At 39.0% G+C, this 24165-nt stretch overlaps 1 protein-coding gene across 1 annotated transcript in view; it reads right to left on the reverse strand.

Moving 5' to 3' along the window:
* The window catches only part of LOC131971585 (rho guanine nucleotide exchange factor 10-like protein), a 59903-nt gene that overhangs the window by 30289 nt on the left and 5449 nt on the right, over positions 1-24165 (reverse strand). The window contains exons 3-14 of the mRNA XM_059333094.1: positions 19262-19477; positions 18656-18683; positions 17615-17688; positions 13629-13865; positions 13341-13471; positions 8989-9102; positions 8186-8294; positions 6179-6282; positions 4575-4652; positions 3982-4158; positions 2411-2527; positions 1424-1516 (exon numbers count right to left, since the gene is read on the reverse strand). Coding sequence (XP_059189077.1) covers positions 1424-1516; positions 2411-2527; positions 3982-4158; positions 4575-4652; positions 6179-6282; positions 8186-8294; positions 8989-9102; positions 13341-13471; positions 13629-13865; positions 17615-17688; positions 18656-18683; positions 19262-19477 — 1478 coding nt within the window. The remainder of the gene's footprint in view (positions 1-1423; positions 1517-2410; positions 2528-3981; positions 4159-4574; positions 4653-6178; positions 6283-8185; positions 8295-8988; positions 9103-13340; positions 13472-13628; positions 13866-17614; positions 17689-18655; positions 18684-19261; positions 19478-24165) is intronic.

Below are 24165 nucleotides of genomic sequence, written 5' to 3' on the forward strand. Positions count from 1 at the left end.
TGAAACGGGGGACAAAGGAGTTTTTCAGTCTGTTGGTGTTGCACGAGGGGAAAACTACCCTGGAAACTAAACTGTACACTGGGAAACCCCAGTACTGGAGCCAGGTTTGGCCTAACGTTTGTTGAATAAAGCATCACTGGTCGTGATCAGCTGCTTCACATGTTCTTTATGTGGAAACACATATTGACCTTCTGATTGCTACTGTTTTCATCAGTAGAGATCAGATGAACTATTTCAAGGTGTCAGGAAATGACAGTACTGGTCTCTGGTAATAATAGCAGGTGGTGAGGGGGAAGACCCACAATGCACTGCAGAGTGACGGCCTTTCACTTCCTCTTGTCAGAAAGTCCAACACAAAGTTTCAGTGGAACAATTCAGACCTATAAATGAAACCAAATATTTCACTTGACTGCAAACCACATAGTTCATAGTTGCCCTCTCTGCCATTTCCTGTTTGAAAATGCTGACAGGCGTCATAACCACCAGGGATCTAAGTCAGCAACAGTCACAGCAACATTTCAATGAGTATTTTTATAATTGGCTGGTTTAATGAAGGACCTGCATGGTGTTGAAACACAGTGATTGGGAAATATGTCTTTTATACATAAAGGAATGCTTCATTTTCAACCAAATGTAGAAATCTTCAACAAATCCTGAAGGTCCAGATGACATCACACCAACATGATGTCACTGGATGGCAAGGTTATAATAGTTTTGGATTTTTCATTAGTTTTAAGTTTTTAGAGTGTGTTTGCTAGTTTTATTTAGTTTTTATTTTTTGGAAAATGCTTAGTTTTAGTTTAGTTTTTATCAGTTTTATTAGTTTTTAGTTTAGTTTTTATTAGTTTTATTAGTTGTAGTGTAGTTTTTATGAGCTGTAGTTTAGTTTTTATTAGTTGTAGTTTAGTTTTTATTAGTTGTAGTTGTTGTGTAATGGGGTATTTGTTGGGGGTCCAGATTCAATAAGATCACAATAAATGTTTCCTTTATTTCCTTTGTCTGATCCATCTCAGCCCCAATAAGTTTATTAAGTCATAAAACCAGATAGATGAAATAGATTTCATATCAACCAAAAAGGTTTACGGATGAAAAAAGTTAATAAAGATGAAAACGAAGGACATTTTCACTATAATTTAAGTTAGTTTTGTAACAATATAGTTTCAGTAAGTTATCGTTTTTTTTTTTATTTCAGTTAACGAAAATGTTTTTTCACTTCTAGTTTTGGTTATTTGGCTAGTTTTGGTTATTTAACTATAATAACCTTGGTGGTTTGTAGCTGGATTAAAGACGATGAAAGACAGTGACTGGACGTCATGTTCTCTATTCCCTTTAAACTCTTATTAAACTCTATTGTTCCTGATATTGATCATGAGGATGAGCACAGCGCTGCAGACGCTGAGAGAAGATCTGATGAGTCACTGACCTGCAGCAGCAGGATGAACTGAGGGAAGCGCTGGATGGGTTTCACCATCAGGCCGTACAGAGTGATCCTGTCTGGGAACGACGCCTGCTTCTTCTGAAAAACACAGGAAAAGTTGTTAGTGTTCTCTCTGCTTTGGAAGGGAAACTTCATGACAGGAACCATGTGGGTTGTGTTAAATGTGACAGACATACTGACATTAAACTGACATTAAAATAGTCTGAGCTCAAGATATCTGAGTGAAACGGCCTCTATGTTAACCCACCAGACCCCTCTACAGACTGGATGCTGATAACATGCAGTTTAAGGAAAGAAACATACAGCTTCTAATGAAGTATAAATGTGTTTTCTGGTGGGTCTGAAACTGTCTTGGAATTTCATAAATTTGGTATAACTGGAAAGTCTTGCAGATTCATGTGTGATAGCAGCATTAGCAGCATTTCATTGTAAAAACCTGACCTTGCTGTATAAAATGAGCTCATTTTATACAGCAGGGTCAAGTTTCAAAACCTGGTCTTGCTTCCTGATGAATCTAACAAGCTAGAGACCTGGAGCATTCAGAGGACGTGTGGTTTATTAACAATGAGGGAGTTTCACAGCACTTCACTGAACAGAGCTGCTCACCATCCAATCTAAAAAACAAAAAAAATCTTGCAGAAATCAAATCACAACATGGATTTTTTTTACAAAAAATATCCTATAATTTTATAGTTTTGTGCGATGTCCCTGTAAGTCTGTTTGATGTTGAGCCTTGATGCTGATACTATGAACTCTATACACTCAGAGATCAAACTGTTTTTTAATGTATCACACAGTGTTTTCAGATAATGTATTGGTCAAATACAAGTACTGGATAAAATGGTTTTAATCCCGTTAACTGAACCTGACTAACAGCTGCTGAGTGCAGACAGGTTTACCTGTCTACAACAACACTGGCTGTGGTTTAAATGGTTTCAATGGTTTCAATGGTTTCAGAGTAAGAGTGAGCACCTTAAGAAAGTCCAAGAAAGCAGGTTTGGACATGCAGGCCTTCTTGATCAGAGCCATGGCGTTGGTGAAGTTGTTGATGTAGTCACTGTAGACGTTCAGCACCATGGACTTAGAGAACTGAGGAGGAGAGGGAGGACATCAGTTCATCATCAGTTCATGGCCCGCTGATTCTTTTCACACACCGTTTACTGCAGCCAAAGATGAGTAACAAGGAAGGTGTTTTAACCTTTCAACCACTGACTGATCACTGCTGCTGGCTCAGTGAGGACAAGGGATTATTATTATTATTATTATTATTATTATTATTATTATTTCCTGGGAGCAGAAGCACGCTATCCTCAGAATCCTGGGAAATTCACTTGTTTTTAGGATATAACCATAGGGAATAACTTATCTACAATCGAAACACATTTTCCAACTGATTTATTGGTGTTATTCATAATTATTAAGGAAAAAGAACATTACAATGATAAACACATAGTGATAATCACATGCAGCCATGCAGATAGCACTAGGGGCTTTCAGCGACAAACATCGCTGGTAAAAAAGAGGATTAAAATTCTGTTAGTTACACTAATTTACACTGCAGCACATAGAGAGTGGTACGGCTAATGGTGCGTTCAAGGTCTACATGAATGTCAGAATTTTCGACGTTGTTCCGAGTTTCAAGTTCCAACTTTCAGTTTAAATTCAACTTAAGCTTATGGCGTTACAGTAAGAACACATTAGACCCACCTTCAAAATAAAAGCAACACATGTAGCTTTCAAAATAAGAGCACTTGGATGTGTTAGCAGAGTCCACCACAGAATTTACAAGAAGACTGTCAAAATAAGAGCCTTAAATAAAACAGAACCCTCATTCTCCTTTACAATAATTCATTTAAACATGCAATGATTAAGATGGACTAGTGGCATTAGAATGTGTGAGAGGCACCAAATTTAGGCTTTTAGGGCAAAAAAAATCCCCTACTTCGTTTGGGTCTCCCCATTATAATCTCTGAAAATCCTGTGGGAACACTGGTTCTAAAGACTTGACAGACTGGACAGACAACAAGTGGCCCAGCAGGATGTTCAGGGTGATAAAGGAGGAGAGATGTTTCTGGGTCCTTCATTGAATCAGCTTCAACTCAGTAAATTTGTTTGGCTGCACTGGGAATTACATGTAGAAACTTATTTTTATGTATGTTAATATGTTGGTTGTTGTTTACTCTACATTTCATTTAAAAATGTTTAAATAAAACATATTTTGGTTAATGCATGGAGAGGAAAAATAACTCATTGAGTTGAAATCATTTGCTGACTGTCCGTCCCCCCAGTTAAAGAATCATCTGCGTCCTGCATGCAGCTGTGAGCAACATAAGAAATATATTCTGCTGAGAAGGGAAATTATATTTGACAATGTTTTATTGTACAAACAAACAAACATTTGTTAAAGTAAGTAGTTTGGTGTTTGCCAAGTCATTCTATTAAACTGAGACTGATTCTTTAGTAAGTGTTGCTGCTGTGAGTCATTGAACGCCTCAGACAGTCAGGAGGACAGAAGTGAAGAAGGAATGAATGAAGCGACTGACCGAGGCCACAAACAGGTCTCCGATCTTCTCGCTGTGGTCCCACTCGGCCACGCGGGACGCCAGGGCGATCTGGAACATGGAGTGGCACTGATGGATCTCCTGGAGGCGGTAGAAGATCTGACGCACCTTCTTGGGGTTCAGGACGCCGTTCTGCTCCAGCAAAGGCTTCTGGTACTCCTGCATCATCACACAGAATATCTGGGTTTATCTTTCTATTCCACCAGGATTACATGGCACACAAGTTTTAAATAATGCACAAATACAGTTAATGTTTTCTTCAATCTAGATATTTAACATGTTTTATTGATAATGATTTTGGTTATTGTCCAAACAAATGTACCTTTAGTTGTACCAGGTATTAAAATGAACAATATTTGAAGAAAACAAATGTCTAATAATTTTTTCCATGACTGTATCATAAAGTGAGGGGCCAGTACTGCCCTGCTGTTGTTATGGTCATTGGTTTAAAAGCTGCATTACTGAAACTTTGAGAGTCTCCGGGTGAACAGAGAACAGACCAGAAACAGTTTCATTCTCACCTTCTCCAATAAAAACAAAGGCTCTGTGTGTTACCTGAGCAGGTGGAGACTCACCTGGAGGATCCTCTTGAGAGAGTCCAGGTAGCTGCTCTCACTCTGCACTATCGAGCTGAGGATGAGCCGCCTGACCACCTGCAGGACAAACACTCACATCACATCAGTGTGAAGGCTTATACCGCTTTATCATTCTCAAACAAAAGCTGATACAGAAATAATGACCGTGTGTCATATAGTTGCTGTTGTCAGCACCAACAAATAAAAGGTTGTCATCAATAAAGGCCAGGTAGTATTACCTGTACTGTGATGGCTCACATGGTAAATTCACTATCATGTAAAATTCCCCAGTAGATATATTATAGCTTAATATATCATACCAATTGTTCATTTTGTGATAAAAGCACCACATTTGGCAGATGTGTTGATAAATATATTGGGAACGAATCTGGATATTGGCCCATCACAAACTCAGACCCTGGTTGCCATGGCAGCCATTTTTTAAATAGGCTCACTTTGCAACGAATTACGTCAACTTCCTGATATGATATCCTGGCATGCTTTTTACCAATGGATTCCTTAGATCTTTTTCCATAAGATAGTTTTGTAAGATAGATATGATGGAAAATGAAGCCTGCTACAGGCCCATGAGCCAGGCAGCTGGCCCATGAGCCAGGCAGCTGGCCCATGAGCCAGGCAGCTGGCCCATGAGTCCAATGTACCGCCAACAGAACATCAGAACGCCAACGAGTTCATTTATAACTACAACATTCAGAGGCTATCTACCCATTTTGTTGCATTTTCTTTCATTTGTTATTGTTTTACATTGTCAAAAAACATATTTTCACTTGAACTTTTATGTAATTAATATTTGTGGTGTTGTAACCATGGTAACAGCAGCTTGGAGGCCCAGGTTCTATCTACTTGTAACAACTGGCCGCCATTTTGGAAAATTGCCGACCGTGGTCATCAGAATGCGAATATGCGATGGCCCAATATCCAGACTTTTTCCAAATATATTAAGCTAAATATGTACCAAAGTTGGTGCTTTTATCACAAAATGAACAACAGGTTAGCTATGTCTCCACTACAGCACCAAGTCCATCAGTAGAACACTCTGTGGAGAACATGTTCTCTCTTTAACATTCATTCAACCATTCTCAAACACTATTCCATTACAGTGGCTTCAATTGTTGCTAAATAATTTACAAAATTCAACACTTCCTGCAGATCTTTCACAAAACAAAATTCAGAAAAAGGGTGTGGGAGGTGGAATGCTTTTAATTTGAAACATCTGCAGGAAGTAACAGTAGCGGTTGAGAAAAACAGCACATTTGAAGCGATTCATTATTTAAAAAATGGACTTAGTGCTGTGTAATGGTCACTCTACTGAATTTATCAAGACAACAGGTAAACATGGAGGGAGTGTTCCTTGATCTCATTTAATCTGCCCTTTGCCTCTGCATGGACAAAGAGAAGATAGATAGATAGATAGATAGATAGATAGATAGATAGATAGATAGATAGATAGATAGATAGATAGATAGATAGATAGATAGACTTTATTTATCCCAAGCTGGTAAGAAGCTAACCTTACAAGATCACACAGGTACTTGCATCCGGCCAATCACAGGCCTGAGAGAGCATCCCAACCACATACACACCTGCTGGCTGCTGAGGCCGTCTGGCATGGGGCAGAGCTGTGGTGGAGGGTGCTTCAGCTCACACACAGACACATTCATGTAGCCGGCATCATCCTTCCCCTCACCTGGGAGATAAACACAACAACACAACATGAATCTGCTCTGCTAGTTGTTGTTGTTTTATAGATATTTACAGCTGCAGCTTTAAGGCAACTTGTTTTTATTTGACCCATCTCTGTAATGTCATGTGAGCTTTTTTACATGCAGCCTGTGCACCACACTAAAACAATAAATCCATCCATCCATTCTCTTCTGCTTATCCAGGGCCGTGTCGCAGGGGTAGCAGACTAACCAGACCATCTAGCTCCTCCTGGGGGTCCCGAGGCGTTCAGACGAGATGAATAATCCCTCCCCCAGGGGCCTCGTACCACCTCTAACCACCTCTAACCACCTCTAACCACCTCTAACCATCTCTAACCACCTCTAACCACCTCTAACCACCTCTAACCATCTCTAACTACCTCTAACCATCTCTAACCACCTCTAACTACCTCTAACCACCTCTAACCACCTCTAACTACCTCTAACCATCTCTAACCACCTCTAACCACCTCTAACCACCTCTAACCACCTCTAACCACCTCTAACTACCTCTAACCACCTCTAACCACCTCTAACCACCTCTAACCACCTCTAACTACCTCTAACCATCTCTAACCACCTCTAACCACCTCTAACCACCTCTAACCATCTCTAACCACCTCTAACCACCTCTAACCACCTCTAACTACCTCTAACCATCTCTAACCACCTCTAACCATCTCTAACCACCTCTAACCACCTCTAACCATCTCTAACCACCTCTAACCACCTCTAACCACCTCTAACCACCTCTAACCATCTCTAACCACCTCTAATCATCTCTAACCACCTCTAACCACCTCTAACCACCTCTAACCATCTCTAACCATCTCTAACCACCTCTAACCACCTCTAACCACCTCTAACCATCTCTAACCACCTCTAATCATCTCTAACCACCTCTAACCATCTCTAACCACCTCTAACCACCTCTAACCATCTCTAACCACCTCTAACCATCTCTAACCATCTCTAACCACCTCTAACCATCTCTAACCATCTCTAACCACCTCTAACCACCTCTAACCATCTCTAACCACCTCTAATCATCTCTAACCACCTCTAACCATCTCTAACCATCTCTAACCACCTCTAACCACCTCTAACCATCTCTAACCACCTCTAACCATCTCTAACCACCTCTAATCATCTCTAACCACCTCTAACCACCTCTAACCTTCTCTAACCATCTCTAACCACCTCTAACCATCTCTAACCATCTCTAACCACCTCTAACCATCTCTAACCATCTCTAACCATCCCTAACCACCTCTAACCACCTCTAACCATCTCTAACCACCTCTAACCATCTCTAACCATCTCTAACCACCTCTAACCATCTCTAACCATCTCTAACCATCTCTAACCACCTCTAACCATCTCTAACCATCTCTAACCACCTCTAACCACCTCTAACCATCTCTAACCACCTCTAACCATCTCTAACCACCTCTAATCATCTCTAACCACCTCTAACCACCTCTAACCATCTCTAACCATCTCTAACCACCTCTAACCATCTCTAACCATCTCTAACCACCTCTAACCATCTCTAACCATCTCTAACCATCCCTAACCACCTCTAACCACCTCTAATCATCTCTAACCACCTCTAACCATCTCTAACCACCTCTAACCACCTCTAACCATCTCTAACCATCTCTAACCATCTCTAACCACCTCTAACCACCTCTAACCATCTCTAACCATCTCTAACCACCTCTAACCACCTCTAACCATCTCTAACCACTTCTAACCACTTCTAACCACCTCTAACCACCTCTAACCACCTCTAACCATCTCTAACCATCCTATTATCACATGCTATGCTAGCCACTAAGAGATGTGTTCATTTGCCTGAACAGATTAGGTGAAAAAAGTCTGCACCTGTAGAATCTTTTCTCTGCAGGAATGACACTTTGCGGATCATGGCTAACTTTGTCTTTTCTAAACCATCCTTGGTCCCGTTCTTTGCTGCCTTCATCAGCTGCTGCACCTGGAAAACACAATGAAACGCTTGAAACTGAACGCATGAAAATGCTTTAACTTGTCACATGACCTCCAGGAGGCCATATTGAAACCCTCCCAGACTTTTCCAAAGGAAACAGTTTAGCCATTTTGCACCACAAAAAATAACTGAAAAGCTTATTTCGTGGCCCTTTTCCATCAGGAAAAAATATATTCCTACTGATAGGAGAGTAAACCTTCATACAATTAATTTTCTAATTGAATAATGGAAACTTGTTCAAATGCAACTGTTGCCCTGAGGCAACAACGTACCATAATGGCAAATTGCTGTGTTGCTTTGAGGCAACAATGAAGCATTATGGAACCAGCATGGCAGCATGAGATACTGGTAGTGTGTGTTTAGTTATTTATATCATGTTCAAAAGCATTACATTCATCATCATTTTGTTGTGATCTTTACAATTTAACAAAGATATATTTGATGTTGGTTGCAGTAAAGTAAACTTCAGGCTATTATTAAAAAAAATATATATATATACAATTTCTTGGTTTTTTTAGTTTATTTTAAGACAAAAAAACAACTCCAAACATTTCTTTCCTAACTGGTATCATTATATGTACCATAGAGGGTTAACAAATCTGATACAACCTGGTAAAAAATACAATTTGTACTGATTTTTTTCTTTTAATTACAATAGATCACTAGTCCCAGTCAGTCCTACCTTGGTGTCACAGCTCTGTCTGATGTGGGCAACATGTGGCGTGCTGAGACGCACCGCCAGCTCCTTCCTGGTGACGGCACAGCGCTCCTTCAGCCTCAGCACGTCTGCAGGCAGCTGGAGGTCCAGCAGCAGAAACAGAGTTCAACAGGTCAACACAAGCAGAACAGCAGCAGCAGCATCACATACTGAAGGAGCTCAGTCTAATATCACAATATTCACCTAAACCTCTGACACTAAACAAGATTTAGTTCTAAACTCTACAATTCTACAATGTCATTTATAGGGTTGTCTCGATACTCAGATTTTCAACTCGACATCGATACTCAGGAAAATATTCGATACTTGATACCACCAGGATAAAAACAAAGACCCCAAAATTTAACAGAAATATTTTTAACAACAAGAAAAATGCAACATGTAAAAATGAACAGAGCCACAGGTTAAATATTTATAATAATAACAGTTGTGCAAAAAGGAAACTGCAACTATGATAACAAGCTTCAGGTCTGAGGTAGTGAAGAAAATAAATAAATACAATAAACAATAACAATTAGAACAATATTTTGTATGCTGTGCACAATATTAGGAAAGCTTGATAAGTCGACTTTTCTCTGCTTCATTCTGGGACTTCAAGAGGGAAAATAACACTTTTCATCGATACTTTTGAAAATGAGTATCTGGATACAACGTTTTAGTATTGATACTTTTTTGAGTATTGATATTTTTGACAACCCTAGTCATTTAGCAGACGCTTTTATCCAAAACAACGTACAAATGAGTAATACAACACAAGAAGGATGAAGTCAAGAAACATAGAAGAGTCAGTGACGTGGTTCAGTTAGAGTCCATTAGGACACAAGAGCTTTTAGGTCATGTAAGTCATCGATAATTCATAAAATTAATATTTATTGTTATTGTTGTTATTAGGGTTGCACATCTCTCCGTGATAAACGATTCAAATTGCATCTAGATACACAGGTTATGATATGATTAAAAAACGACATACTTTTATTACAAACCAACCGATTTGAATCGATACAGTGTGAGAACGATTCTGTTTTATTTGATTCTACGGTTAATATTTTAATTTTTTTCTTATTTTTTTATTTAACAGTTACTTGGTTTTTTAGTTTAAGGTTATTTGGTCTTTATTTTACTGTCACTGGTCTTATTTAACTTTTATTTATACCCTATGTATATAGCGTTAAATTTTAAAGTGTAAAGTGTTCAAATGTTTTCTCTTCTCTTGCCATGTATGTATGTATGTATGTATGTATGTATGTATGTATATATGTATATATGTATGTATGTATGTATATATGTATATATGTATGTATGTATGTATGTATATATGTATGTATGTATGTATATATGTATGTATGTATGTATGTATATATGTATGTATGTATGTATATATGTATGTATCTATGTGTGTGTGTATGTATGTATGTATGTATGTATGTATATATGTATATATGTATGTATGTATGTATGTATATATGTATGTATGTATGTATATATGTATGTATCTATGTGTGTGTGTATGTATGTATGTATGTATGTATGTATATATGTATGTATGTATGTATATATGTATGTATGTATGTATGTATGTATATATGTATGTATCTATGTGTGTGTGTATGTATGTATGTATGTATGTATGTATGTATGTATTTAATTCACACAGGAGTAGATAAAATAGACTTTGCCATGGGATTATTTCATACAGACCATTTAGTTTTTGAATTACCAGAAACTATGCTGTTGTGATATCTATTGTTATCTAGATATGAAATGATCCACATCAGGAGTAGAATTTTACTTTTTTTTTTTTAGAAATATCTTGCCACACATGATCTTTGGCTGTGTAGTACACTTCATCATCAACAGAAATAAAAATAATCTCCTGAACTCTCAGAGTCAACTCTCAGTCTCCAGATTAGAGTTTCCATTTATTCTCAAGCAGCAACATGATCAACACCAGCTCTACTTACGATAACTGATAGACACATACCTCATTGATCAGTGAATCTCTGACTGGCATGCAAAGGATTTCCCTTCCAAAGTCTCATAAAAGCAGCTAATCCAAGACAATGACCAACATCCTCAGCATTTAAATCCATCTGATCAACTCCTCACATCTCGCTCAAACTGAAAGCTGAAAACTAAAGTTACACTGTGTTCTTTTCAAAACACCAACACATGAGGAGGCTGGGGAAAGTCCACGACTAGAGAGACAAAAGCAGAAGACAGAAGTGCTGATATAGCAAGAAACTGCCAGAAATAAATCACTTCCTCTTTTCACCAAACCAGCTTTTATTACTTACTGTACACTAATTATAAAGTAGCTGTGGTTACACCAAGGTGATTTATGACTTGGACCAATATGACATTTATTTTTTAGGCATTCAGTATGTTTAACCCTCATTAGTCCCATGACACAAGACTGGTTTAGGACATGTAGAAAAAAATTATTAACAACTTATTTTTTTTCACCTTTTAAGGCAACTCATGACCAACAAACTGATATATATTTTTCATATTTTTTTCATTATTATTGGTCAATTTTAGTCAAATATACAAAATAAGGCCTCATTTCAAGAGAAAAAAAGTACTAAAACCTGAATTTTTTTTAATAGTTATAGTGAAATAATAATTTCTTCATGGGAATGTACAGAGTAAATTATGTCAACTTTTAGTAAAACTTATGTCTTGAAAGCATTGTTCATTTTTGGATGTCAGCAAAAATAAAAAAAGAATCACATCCATAGTCCATGACACAAGACTGGTTTTAGGACATGTAGAAAAAAATATTAACAACTTTTTTTTCACCTTTTAAGGCAACTCATGACGAACACATTGATATATAATTTTCAAATTTTTTATTATTATTGGTCAATTTAAGTTAAATTACAATAATAGGCCGAAATTGATATGATCTATAAAGGATGCAGAGGGGCACATATGCTGAAAAGTTCAAGCAATTCTATGAAAGTTAACCTTTATTAATGGTATGATGAAAAAGATTTGGGGTCAAAAGGAGCTGGAAATGGACTTATCACCAACTCTGCCTTGCCATCTTTCTGTTCATTTTCTTGGTTTTGTGGCAGACAGTTTCTACGTTTTGGATTATATCAACAGCACACAGAGCAGCTGGAGCTAGAGACACCGATGTTTTCCTCAGGGGGAGGAGGTGGAGATCAAAAACTGAAAAGTGGTATTGTACATATATATATATATATATATATATATATATTTATCTACTGGATGCATAACAGCCTTAGCCATGTTAACACAATAAGATCAGTAGATGTTGATGTTGAGTTGACAGCTTGTTCTTCTGCCCCCTAGTGGCCAAAACATGAATTAATGCTGATTAAAATCAACCCCATTCAGGCTGAATACAGATTATTACTATAGTTGCACAAGTCAGGAACAATACAGATTTAAAGGACACATGGTGAGCTGGGTAAATAAAATAAATTATATAGAAAAGAAAAGTCATTTATATGACACAACCTCTCCAGTAAAGTGTTTCAAAGCAGGCTTCAGTTTTACAACACATGGTTGATGTTTTCACATGATCCATACGTATGATGTCAATGGTACCTTTCAGTCAACAATTACACCCAATTTCAGCTTTACTAAAAAGAAAAAAGAGTGAAAGGCAGCTTTACTACATGCATTTTTGTGGATTAGGGATTTCACCAAAGAAGTGTTACCAGGAATTATTTCCAAACAAATTATTTTTGTTACTCACATCTATCTATAAAAGCAAGAAGCGTCTGTTTTGGGACCACCCTGACTCATCTCACCTGAAGTCTATTTAGCCTACCTATCTTTAGGAGTTTTAAAGTGGCTACAAGGTTCCATTTTCTAATAATGTTCAAATAGTTTCCAGCAAAAATCAATGTTCAATGTGTATGTGCTGGATGGTGTGGTACCTTATGAAAAGTAAGTGTTTTATGGAGTTGCAGACGTTGTAGTGGTCTGCATGTAATGTGCAAATTATTATTTGTAATTCACATCATCTGTTAGTGCTGCATGTAAACTTATTCCCTCCTATATCTGTGTCTGTATATCTGTCTAACCATGTTGAATGATTTAGTTTCTTTTTCTTAAAATAACTATTTCTGTGACTCTTTATATCTCAATGTACATCCATGTATTACCCAATATACACTTTGTATATTAACACTATTAGAGAGTATTACACCTCAGTGTACATCCACTTTCACACTCAACCTCATTTGGCCATAATTAAAAAATCTACTTAATCTGCCACTATAGAATCCAGACTTCCTACAGGCTCTGCACTAGCAGCAGAGGAACATCTTTCAGTGTGTTACCTTGCTGTTGCTGGGTGGAGGAACCGTCTCTCCGTCAGACAGCTCATCATAACTCTCGAACTCACTGGAGCTCCAGCCGTTGGAGCCGCGGTGGTCAGGTCTCTGGATGTCCTCATAGATATCATCAACATCTAAACACAGAAGCCAACAGAAGAGACATGAAACACACTGTTAGTTTCATATAATCCAGTTTATAATTGTGTCTCTTAAGCTCCTATTGTTTCAGTCAGTCTATTAAAACTGACGTGGTGGTGGAGAAACTGCTAACTCATCACTCTTTAAAGTCACCTTCCACTGGATGCTGCAGGTTCTCAGCAGGAACGTCATCATAGAGGACCTCTGGGTCTCTGAGCACGCTGCCTGGACTCCAGCTGGGTGGTCCGTCTGTCTCAGCGGGGTCCTGTTCAGCCTGTGGACTGACTGACGGGGACCCCTCCACCTCAGCAGGGTCCTGGTGGGGGCTGCAGCCGTTGACTGTGGAGCTGGACTCGTCCTGACCCCCTTCTGCCGTTAAACAAGGCTTTCCTACAGAACAAGGAGACCCTGGGTTTTAGTAGCAGTGTTAACCCTCTGGAGTCCATGAAAGCACCTGAACATCACTTCTTCATGACGTGAAAACATAAAAATGAAGCAACATGGAGCCTCTCCATCAGCTTCCATCTAAAGTTCTGGCTTGAAACTCCATACCAGATTCTTCTTTGATGATATTTGGGCCAAGTAAAACCAGAGATAATGTCAAATATAACCCTAACCGTAACCCTCCACCCACCCAGAACCAGACTCCGTGGAGACAGACAGGCTTTCTGTAGAACGCCTGACACCCTGAGGGCTCCACAGTCCATAGACACTTTTAAAAACTTTCCTTTTCAGCAAAACCTTTGGTTCCTCCCATCCAGATGGTTCTTAGATTGTGTATGTATGTTTTTAGCTGTTTTATCCTTTTTATATTTAGACTGTTATGCTTTTAACCTGTAGCACTTTGAGATTTCCTTTAATGTAAAGTGCATTACAAATAAAATGTATTATTATTATTATAGTGATCGGTCGCTCTTTATACAGGATTTGGAATCAGAGTCACCAATCAAACGTAAGCTGCATGTCTTTGGACTGTGGGAGGACCTGAGAGAACCCACGCTGACACAAGGAGAACATGCAAACTACGCACAAAAGAACCGCAAGCAATATTCAAACCCAGGACCCTCAATGCTAACCACTACACTAGCATGTAACCTTGTTCTAGTCATTAATCTCTAATAAAAATGGCTTTTTGACGAATGAATAAACGTCTCAATAAAGGTCTCAATAAAGGTCTCAATAAAGGTCTCAATAAAGGTGTATGAGGGTTTAGTTATTATGGTATGGCTTTCTAGAGTCCATTTCTACGCTCAATTATGTCTCATAACTTAACTACAATAACAGATATCATAAGAGTATTGATAATATTTCTAATAAATTATACATTATTGGGTTAATAACATTTGTTCAACACATTTGGTGTTGAATGAGGACATTCTTTTAATGGATGAAAATGGTCAGAAAAACCCTTCAGAATATAACGTCAATACACCAAAACCTTTGGAACAACGTAGAAGATTCAAAGCTGTGATTAGGTTCTAAAACTTTAGACATTTTGGAGATTTCTGTATTTTAGGCGATTGGACGACAAACACTAATGTTCTGAAACTGCTGAGAAACCCTACAGACTGCACATCCTCTGAATGCTCTAGTCTCTAGCTAATGGCTGCAAGGTTTCATGAGTCTCTGTGTTTATCCTAGAGGTCAGCTGCTCATCTGTGAGCTCGAGCTTCTAGAAATTCTCTCACTGCAATGAAACGCCATAACATCATCACACGTGAATCCAAAGTCATACTATAGCTTGCCTAGGCAGGTGTTTGACAGCACCCTGAGGGACGCAGCATCCATCCAGTCAACCTGCACTGAGCTGGACGGATGGCTGAAGTCAGTGGACCCGTCTGGATTGCCAGGAAGTTCAAAGCTTGGCTATACCAGCATGGCATTCTTCCTAGGATTCTGTGGCCACTCCTCGTCTATGAAGTGCCAATCTCGACTGTGGAAACCTTAGAGAGGAAGGTCAGCAGCCACTTCAGAACATGGCTGGGGCTTCAAAAAGTCTAAGCAGCGTCAAACTCTACGGGCACCGCAACAAACTGCAACTGCCACTCAAGTCCTTGGAAGAGGAGTTCAAGGTAATATGAGCCAGGGAAGTGTTGCAATACAGACACTCAAGCAATCCAATGGTAGCAAGGCTGGGATTGGGGTGAGGACTGGTCGGAAGTGGAAGGCTGAGGGCGGTTCGACAAGCAGAGGCAAGATGACATCAAAACAGGCTGGTGGGAGTGGTGACAAGAGTCAGGGCCGGACTGGGTTCCTCTCCAACTCCCCAAATTGACACCACCAAAGGGAAGGAAAGGTGGAGGAGGTGAGAGCAGCAGTCCAGGAGGAGAGAACCAGCAGGACAGTGGGAATGAGGCAACAGGGTGCCAGGATGCGATGGTGCGTCAGGAGTCGAGTGGGCCAAGCAAACCATCACCTTCATCAGAGCTGGAGAGCAACCAAGACCAGCTGCAAAAACATCCGCAGCCATCCTGGCCTCTGCAAGGGACTGGCAGCTGTTGGTGGACCTGGAGTTCCCAAACCACATCGTGACCACCACCTTAAGACCAGATGTTGTTCTCTTGTCTGAGTCCACCAAACAAGTGCTTCTGTTAGAGCGAACAGTCCCTTGGGAAGACCGTCTGGAAGAGGCCTTTGAAAGGAAGATCGGCAGCTATGAGGGACTGGTCAGTGAGAGCAAGGTGTCTCCCAAAAGAGGTCTGATGCAGGGACTCTGCAGCCCAATCCCTGTTCAGAGCCTTCAGTCAGTTAGACATTGATGGAGTGAGAAAAGCCATCTGCAATACCACCGAAGCGGCAGAGAGAGACTCAAGATGGCTTTGGCTCAAGAGAGGAGATCCATGGGGGCAGAGCAGCTAGTTTGGGTCTGACCAGCCTCAGCTGGGTCGCCTGGATGAGGCTGTATGATGCTGAAAGACCTGAAACATCCAATGATCCCAGGAACATCACTGAAGATGTGTCCAGCAGCATCAGTAGATGGATATGCACAGCACAAGTCTCAGTTTTCTGGTGGTACCAATATTATATATTTTCAACTGTATATTAACCCCTGTATACAGAAATACTGAAATACAGTAGGTGGAAATAAAGCATGAGAAAAACAATGTGGTTTTTACTTGTTATCATGATAAAACAGGCATTAATGTAAAGAGGAGACCAATAGAGCTTTGTAATTCCTCCTGTTTAAAAGTAAATGTCATGAAACGTCTCCATCTTGTCTGATCTGCTCCTGGCTATCTTCATTGACTATTTATGTTGTTAAAGCAAACTTAACACATCTATCTGTTTCATATTCCACGCTCTCAGCAGTTCAACCGCTCTACCATATTGCCGTTTATTTATTCTTAAATGCTGCTCAAGCAAAGACCAATGACCTATCACAGGGGTTGCTGAGGTGATAAAAAGTCATTATGTCATGATGAATTAACACACAGTATGATACAACATATTTTAGTACTTTCATAGAATGTAGAAAATCTCAAAATGATGGTGTAATTAGGAATAATTATAATAATTTTGGTGTGGTTGCTTTGGTGATAGACTTTAGAACTTGGGTTCTAGTGTTTGTCAGACAGAACCTCAGACTGCCTGCATGACAACAAAGAGTTTTCATTTCACCTGCATGTGATTTCTTTAAAGATTTTAAAAGATTTATTCTGGAATGAAAGATTTACAGCCTTCAGGGATGATTACTCATTTAAATTCATGACACAGGAGGCCTTTGAAGAACAGGTTTCATATTAATCATGACAGACCTGTCAAGACTGGCATTATACAATTAAACATCACTTCTGCACAAATACAAGCTCACTACTAAGTACTAAGTACTACTGCATAGGTACAATCTACTGAGTGAATCCATAGTAACAAAGATTACATTGAAGGGAATCACAGCCTCTTACATGTGCTAACAGCTAGCTTCCACCAAGCTACCGCTACAGGCAGGTTGTACCTCTGTGTAACCGCAGTGTGAGCTCTGAGACCACATTGAGCCAGTCCTTGGTTGGATGAGATGTCTGTGCTGTCCAAATGCAATCAAACACAAACACATCCTCACTTTGGTGATCATACGGACTCAGACAGAAACCTGGCTCTGAGCTGGATGAAGGGCCAGATGAGACTTGTCAGATGGATCTTACCTTCATAAATACAGCTCGCTTTCCAGAAACTCTCCGACTGAGCAGTCGCTGCCAGGTCAGAGGAGGTGGAGCATCTGCAACAAGCGTTTTAATCAAGTCATAGAAGGTCAGATAACATTTTATTTTTACCAAAAGACATATTTAAGTAGGACGTGTTGCGGTACTGTTTCCCGTCGGACTCCTTTTAGGGGAGCTCCGCTCCACCAACTAAGAACGGCCATGCACCATCACCCACAGAATGGAGAAGGAGCTATCAATCAATCAATCTGTCAATCCTTTCCGTGTCCGGCCGGGTGAGGTTTCCCGTGTTCAGTCAAATTAAGCTTCAGGCTCCAGTTCACTCTGGATTTCCACCCTGACTCATCTCATCTGAAGTCTATTTAGCCTACCTATCTTTAGGAGTTTTAAAGTGCGCTACAAGGTTTGATTGTCTAATAATATTCAAATAGTTTCCAGTGAATATCAATGTTCAATGTGTATGTGCTGGATGGTGTGGTACCTTATGTAAAGTAAGTGTTTTATGGAGTTACAGACGTTGTCGTGGTCTGCATGTAACGTACTAATACATACTTCCTATGGGCACTGCACTAGTGTCACAAATGTTAAATCTATTTATAAGAACTTATAGTCGGCCCTGAATCCAAAAAAGTTGGGTCATTGTCTTAAACGTAAAGAAGAAAATAATGTGATAATTTGCTAAACTTTGGTGAAATATATATTAATTTGAGAACTGTACATAGACGATATATTTAATGTTAATATATTTAATGAAACTATTTTTTTTTGCTTTTGTAAGTATACACTCTGCAGACTGAATTTGATGCATTCTGTATTTATTTGCATTTTACGCATCATCCGACCTTATTTGTAACTGAGGTTGATCAGCTTCCCTTTGTACCTACACTGGACAGTAATAAAATTATATCTGAACAAAATAACGAACAAAACAGATTTGTAATGGAATTTCAGATATAATGAGTTTGTTATGTTAGGTCTAGGGTTTAGTCACTGACATGTTGTAATTTATTCAGCATCACTCACCCCTCTGGTGACTCTCTGACCTCCACATCTGGCAACAGAAAGAACATTACAATTCCATATACAGGCATAAAAACAATTAGATGCAGAATTATTTGGAAAATGTGTGTGGTGAGTTGTATGATTGTATTTCAAGCCCTGTTTGCTTAATCATATTTACAAATGTTGAATGTTTTCAGGAATCTGCAAATGTGTATTCACAATCCATGTGTGTGTAATCAGATTAGTACATTTGTATTGAAATGTTGTAAATGTGGAGAAATATCTGTAAATATGAACAAATCAAATGTTAAAAGACAATTCAGAGGCCTGTCTGAGTTGTAACTGATTATTTGTGTGTATTTCCAGCTCTATGAGCAGGAATATATTTGGCCATTAATATAATATCAATGTACACATTTACAGATTTATGTACAATTTTAAGATTTGTCTACACACAGAAACATTCTGAATACACGTTTGCAGATTTGTGAACATTCACAATTCTCAGTACACATTTAGAGATTCTTTAAACATTTAAAAATCTGATGATGCACGCACACAGAGATATCGTTCCTCAAGTTTCTGCTACATTAATGTCTCCCTACAGTATCTGGATATTATCCATACCTGAGCAGTGGTGGTCCAGCAGAGAGTTCTGGTCCTTCTGTCCTGGACTGGTGGTCCCAACCAGAGCCTCTCCTGCTGTCTGCTGACTGTCTGTGGTCCAGTCAGAACTCATCTCTGGAGGTCTGATGTCATCCATGTCATCAAACTCAAACTTCTCCCCCTGCTCATCTTCATCCTCATCTTCCTCTATGTGTGACCCCCCATTAGATATCGACACTGAGGAGAGAAGCAAGTGGTTCAGTCATAAATACAAAACTTGTTTTCAACTAGAAAACATGTCATTTTCATTTGTCAGGATGTAAATCCAAGACTTGTCTGCTGTGAGCCACATGGTGTTCAGGTAAAACAATGAGTATGATAGGGTATCAACGTCTCATTAGAATGAGAAAAAGAGTGTGAGAGGAAGTTTCTGTAGCAATCAAGGCTTTGGAAGTGTGACTAATCTGGATGTCATCTTCCTGTAAAACCTCCTTTACCTATTCCTGATACCTATTCCTGATACCTATTCCTTATACCTGTTCCTTATACCTGTTCCTTATACCTATTCCTTATACCTGTTCCTTATACCTGTTCCTTATACCTATTCCTTATACCTATTCCTTATACCTGTTCCTTATACCTGTTCCTTATACCTGTTCCTTATACCTATTCCTTATACCTGTTCCTTATACCTATTCCTTATAGCTGTTCCTTATACCTATTCCTTATACCTATCCCTTATACCTGTTCCTTATACCTGTTCCTTATACCTATTCCTTATAGCTGTTCCTTATACCTATTCCTTATACCTGTTCCTTATACCTGTTCATTATACCTGTTCATTATACCTGTTCCTTATACCTGTTCCTTATACCTATTCCTTATACCTGTTCCTTATACCTATTCCTTATACCTATTCCTTAAACCTGTTCCTTATACCTGTTCCTTATACCTATTCCTTATACCTGTTCCTTATACCTGTTCCTTATACCTATTCCTTATACCTGTTCCTTATACCTATTCCTTATACCTATTCCTGATACCTATTCCTTATACCTGTTCCTTATACCTGTTCCTTATACCTGTTCCTTATACCTATTCCTTATACCTGTTCCTTATACCTATTCCTTATAGCTGTTCCTTATACCTATTCCTTATACCTATTCCTTATACCTATTCCTTATACCTGTTCCTTATACCTATTCCTTATACCTGTTCCTTATACCTATTCCTTATACCTGTTCCTTATACCTATTCCTTATAGCTGTTCCTTATACCTATTCCTTATACCTGTTCCTTATACCTGTTCCTTATACCTATTCCTTATACCTGTTCCTTATACCTATTCCTTATACCTATTCCTTATACCTATTCCTTAAACCTGTTCCTTATACCTGTTCCTTATACCTATTCCTTATACCTGTTCCTTATACCTATTCCTTAAACCTATTCCTTATACCTGTTCCTTATACCTGTTCCTTATACCTATTCCTTATACCTGTTCCTTATACCTGTTCCTCAAGATGGAGTAGTGGTATTAGAATGTGTGAGAGGCACCAAATTTAGGCTGGAAGCCAACAAATGGGAGCTTTGACTAGACAGCGTTTACAGATCTTAACCTCTTCACCTACAGGCCAGACTACCGTCTCACTCACTGTAAGGTGATGCACCATGTTGGACAGGTTGTTACTGAGCAGCATGGGAAAACATGCAGAGACTGAAAACAGGATTAGTTGTTGTTGTCCCACAACCAGAGAGAGCGTTAGGAAGGAGAGATTACACTCTGAACATATGGCTTCAAGCACTAACCCTTCACCCAGCACTCCTCGTTTACACCATAACTTCACATACAAAACCAGCACCGAGGCTGATTCACCAGCTGGGCAGAGCAGACCCCCAGGGGCCCCCAGGAGCCTCCAGGAGCCTCCAGACCCCCAGAGGCCTCCAGGAGCCTCCAGGGGCCACATTCACCATGGAGCAATCCGTTTGTGGCACTTTTTTTTTACGTTTTCAGTGTGGGGTTCAGGCTTCCCAAAACATCTGAATGTTCTTTTAAAGAAGCAGAAGATTTAAGATGCTTAAATTGAACATTAGTCAAAGAAAAGGTTGTAAAAACAATACTCTTGATTAGCAGATTAAATCGCAAGAAATTGCGCTACAGATATGTTCATTTTTTTAAATGCGTTGTCCTCCATTAAAAAGTACATTTTGGTCAAAATAAAAATGAAATGAGGATCCTTTTCATCATTTGCTGGTCTAGTGCAGCCTCCATCTGTTTGTACGTGTTATTGTGTGACTTTGGCGCTTTAAATTGTTCAGAAAAAGTTCAGTATTGAATGTGTTTTTATCTATATTTCACTTACGGTGCCACATTTATTCTTTTACTTGATAGACTACAGAAAGTTGCACAGTGGCTCCATCATGTGTGTGTGTGTGTGTGTGTGTGTGTGTGTGTGAGAGAGAGAGAGAGAGAGAGAGAGAGGGGCTGAGTCAGGCGGCAATCTCCGTGCCTGAGCATGGAAGCCACCAGGAAGTGCATAAAGCCTGCAATTCACCGAAAATTCCAGTAGGGGGTGCTAAGTTTGGCTGCAAAAGAAATCTGCCCATTCATTTCAGTGCTAAATTTGAAAACTTCTCACTTGATTTATTACCTCTGAAACATTTTTCAGGGACAACATTATGGTCTCAATGGCTAGTAAAAAATCTTCTTCAAGACAATTTGATGTCAATAGTTCTAATAATGGCCCCATTTAGAAGAAAATAGAAGATAAAGAATCGTATGATTTGGGGCGTTTCTAGCTTTGATTGACAGGTCACTGACAAGGCGAGCCGTCACCAGGAGAGAAGCAGAGCGTATCCACGGCAACGTGTCAATAAAGTTATATAGATAGAAAAGAGGACGTTTAGCGGTTTGGTCTCATAACTCTGACCCTTTCACACTATATTTTCACTTAATGACAGTTTATTTGAAAGTTTTGTTCAGTAAAATGTCTTGTTCAGTGTTTGGTTGGACTAACAGACACTCCAAGGAGTCGCTGCTCAGTTTTCTGAGGTAAGAAAGATACATTTTGTTTTTGTTTTTTTGCTAGCCAAAACTAACAACCCAGTTAATGCTCCAGTTAATGCTAACGTGAATTAGCAGCGGCTTCTCTCAGTCAGGTTGAGGTGTAGAGATGCGTGTAGTCAGTGTCGTCAGATCCCTCGCGCTCCGCCACAGTCCAATTATGGTCTGCTCTGCGTATCGGAAACATGATGGCGACACAAGATGGCGACGAGTGTAACGCTGAACTCGAGGCTTCCAACGGGCAGTCCACAAACCAATGGGTGACGTCACGGTGACTACGTCCATTATTTATATACAGTCTATGGGCTGAGTGAATCAATGGTGCAGCTCTACAATGAAAAAAGGTTTTGCTTATTTTTAATAAGAAAAGAAACAAGAATAAATCAATGTATGAAATATGACAAATAAATTGATTTGTAGATATTATGTGGTGAAATGCTGCTCCTTCCCTTGTTGAGGACAGCAGAATAGTAGAGTACTACCTTTAGTCTGATATATTTACAGCTCTCCGTCTGCAGTGGCTCTCTGACTCTAGATGTGTGTCAGGTGTCTCAGCAGCTTATGGGCTGCTTCTCAGCCAGCAGATGGTCAGTAGGCTACTAGGCCTTCTCCCCAGGACAGCAGGGGATTAATGAGTCAGGCTGCAGCTCCAGGCCCTCCCTGAGCCTGAGAGGAGTCTGTTCCCTTGGTGCTGGAGGTCATGGCCTAACAAGACGTTTCCTACCCAGAGAAGTCCTAATAGTACTAATAGTACTAATCCTCCAATCACCAGGCTGCTCTGACTACTGACACACACATTTAGAAAACAGAACTGAAGCCACCAGTAGGGCTGGGCCATATATATCGATATAAGAGATATATAGATATAAAAGATATATCCATATATTTTTGAATGTGATTTGGAATTAGACCATATCGCATATATCGATAAAGTTTAAAATTGTTTTCTTTCTTTATATATATATATAAATGCTGCCCTTACAAGGGTTTGTCATATTTTGTTCTTTTGTAATGTTCATTATTATTTTCTCTTATAAATATATGTTTCAGAACAAGACTGGCCTATTTTATTTCATAGGCTATTTTTATTTGATATATATTTTTTAAATGTGCACTTTATGAAGCTTTGATTTGAAAAAAGGTACTCCTGTTGTTATACAGTATTTATATTTTACTTAAATAAACGGTTTTAATAAAACTACTTGTGACATGTCATATTTGACTTTGACTGAACATTTGCTCTCACTTTGCGATAAAAATATCAGGATATATATTATATATATATATATTCAGCCTCTAGTAAATAGATATATATGTGTATATGTATGCGTAGTATGTATACGTGTGTATATGTATAAGTATGCATGAATGTATACATATATATATATACACACACACACACACACCGCCCATGTTTTGTGCTGTTGCTCAGTAAAGTCTTGAGAGGAGAGAAGTCTCTGTGTCTGTTTAACAGAAACACCTGGGTGAGGGTTAGAATAGTTAGAATACAGGACTGTACCAGTCTCACTATGTAGGAGTTATAACAAGTTATAACACAGGCTGTCTGGTGTGTTTGTGGTCAGTCTGAATGTTTGACCCTTGTTCACTGCAATGACTCCAGATGGAAACCAGCAGCTCTTAAACCAGCAGAACAACTCTCTACAGCAAACTCATTATATCCAGTGGTATAATAATATTATATTATATATCCAGTGTTATAATAATATTATATTATATATCCAGTGGTATAATAATATTATATTATATATCCAGTGGCATAATAATATTATATTATATATCCAGTGGTATAATAATATTATATTATATATCCAGTGGTATAATAATATTATATTATATATCC

This window comes from Centropristis striata, chromosome 5 (assembly GCF_030273125.1).
Source record: "Centropristis striata isolate RG_2023a ecotype Rhode Island chromosome 5, C.striata_1.0, whole genome shotgun sequence".
Classification (NCBI taxonomy): Eukaryota; Metazoa; Chordata; class Actinopteri; order Perciformes; family Serranidae; genus Centropristis; species Centropristis striata.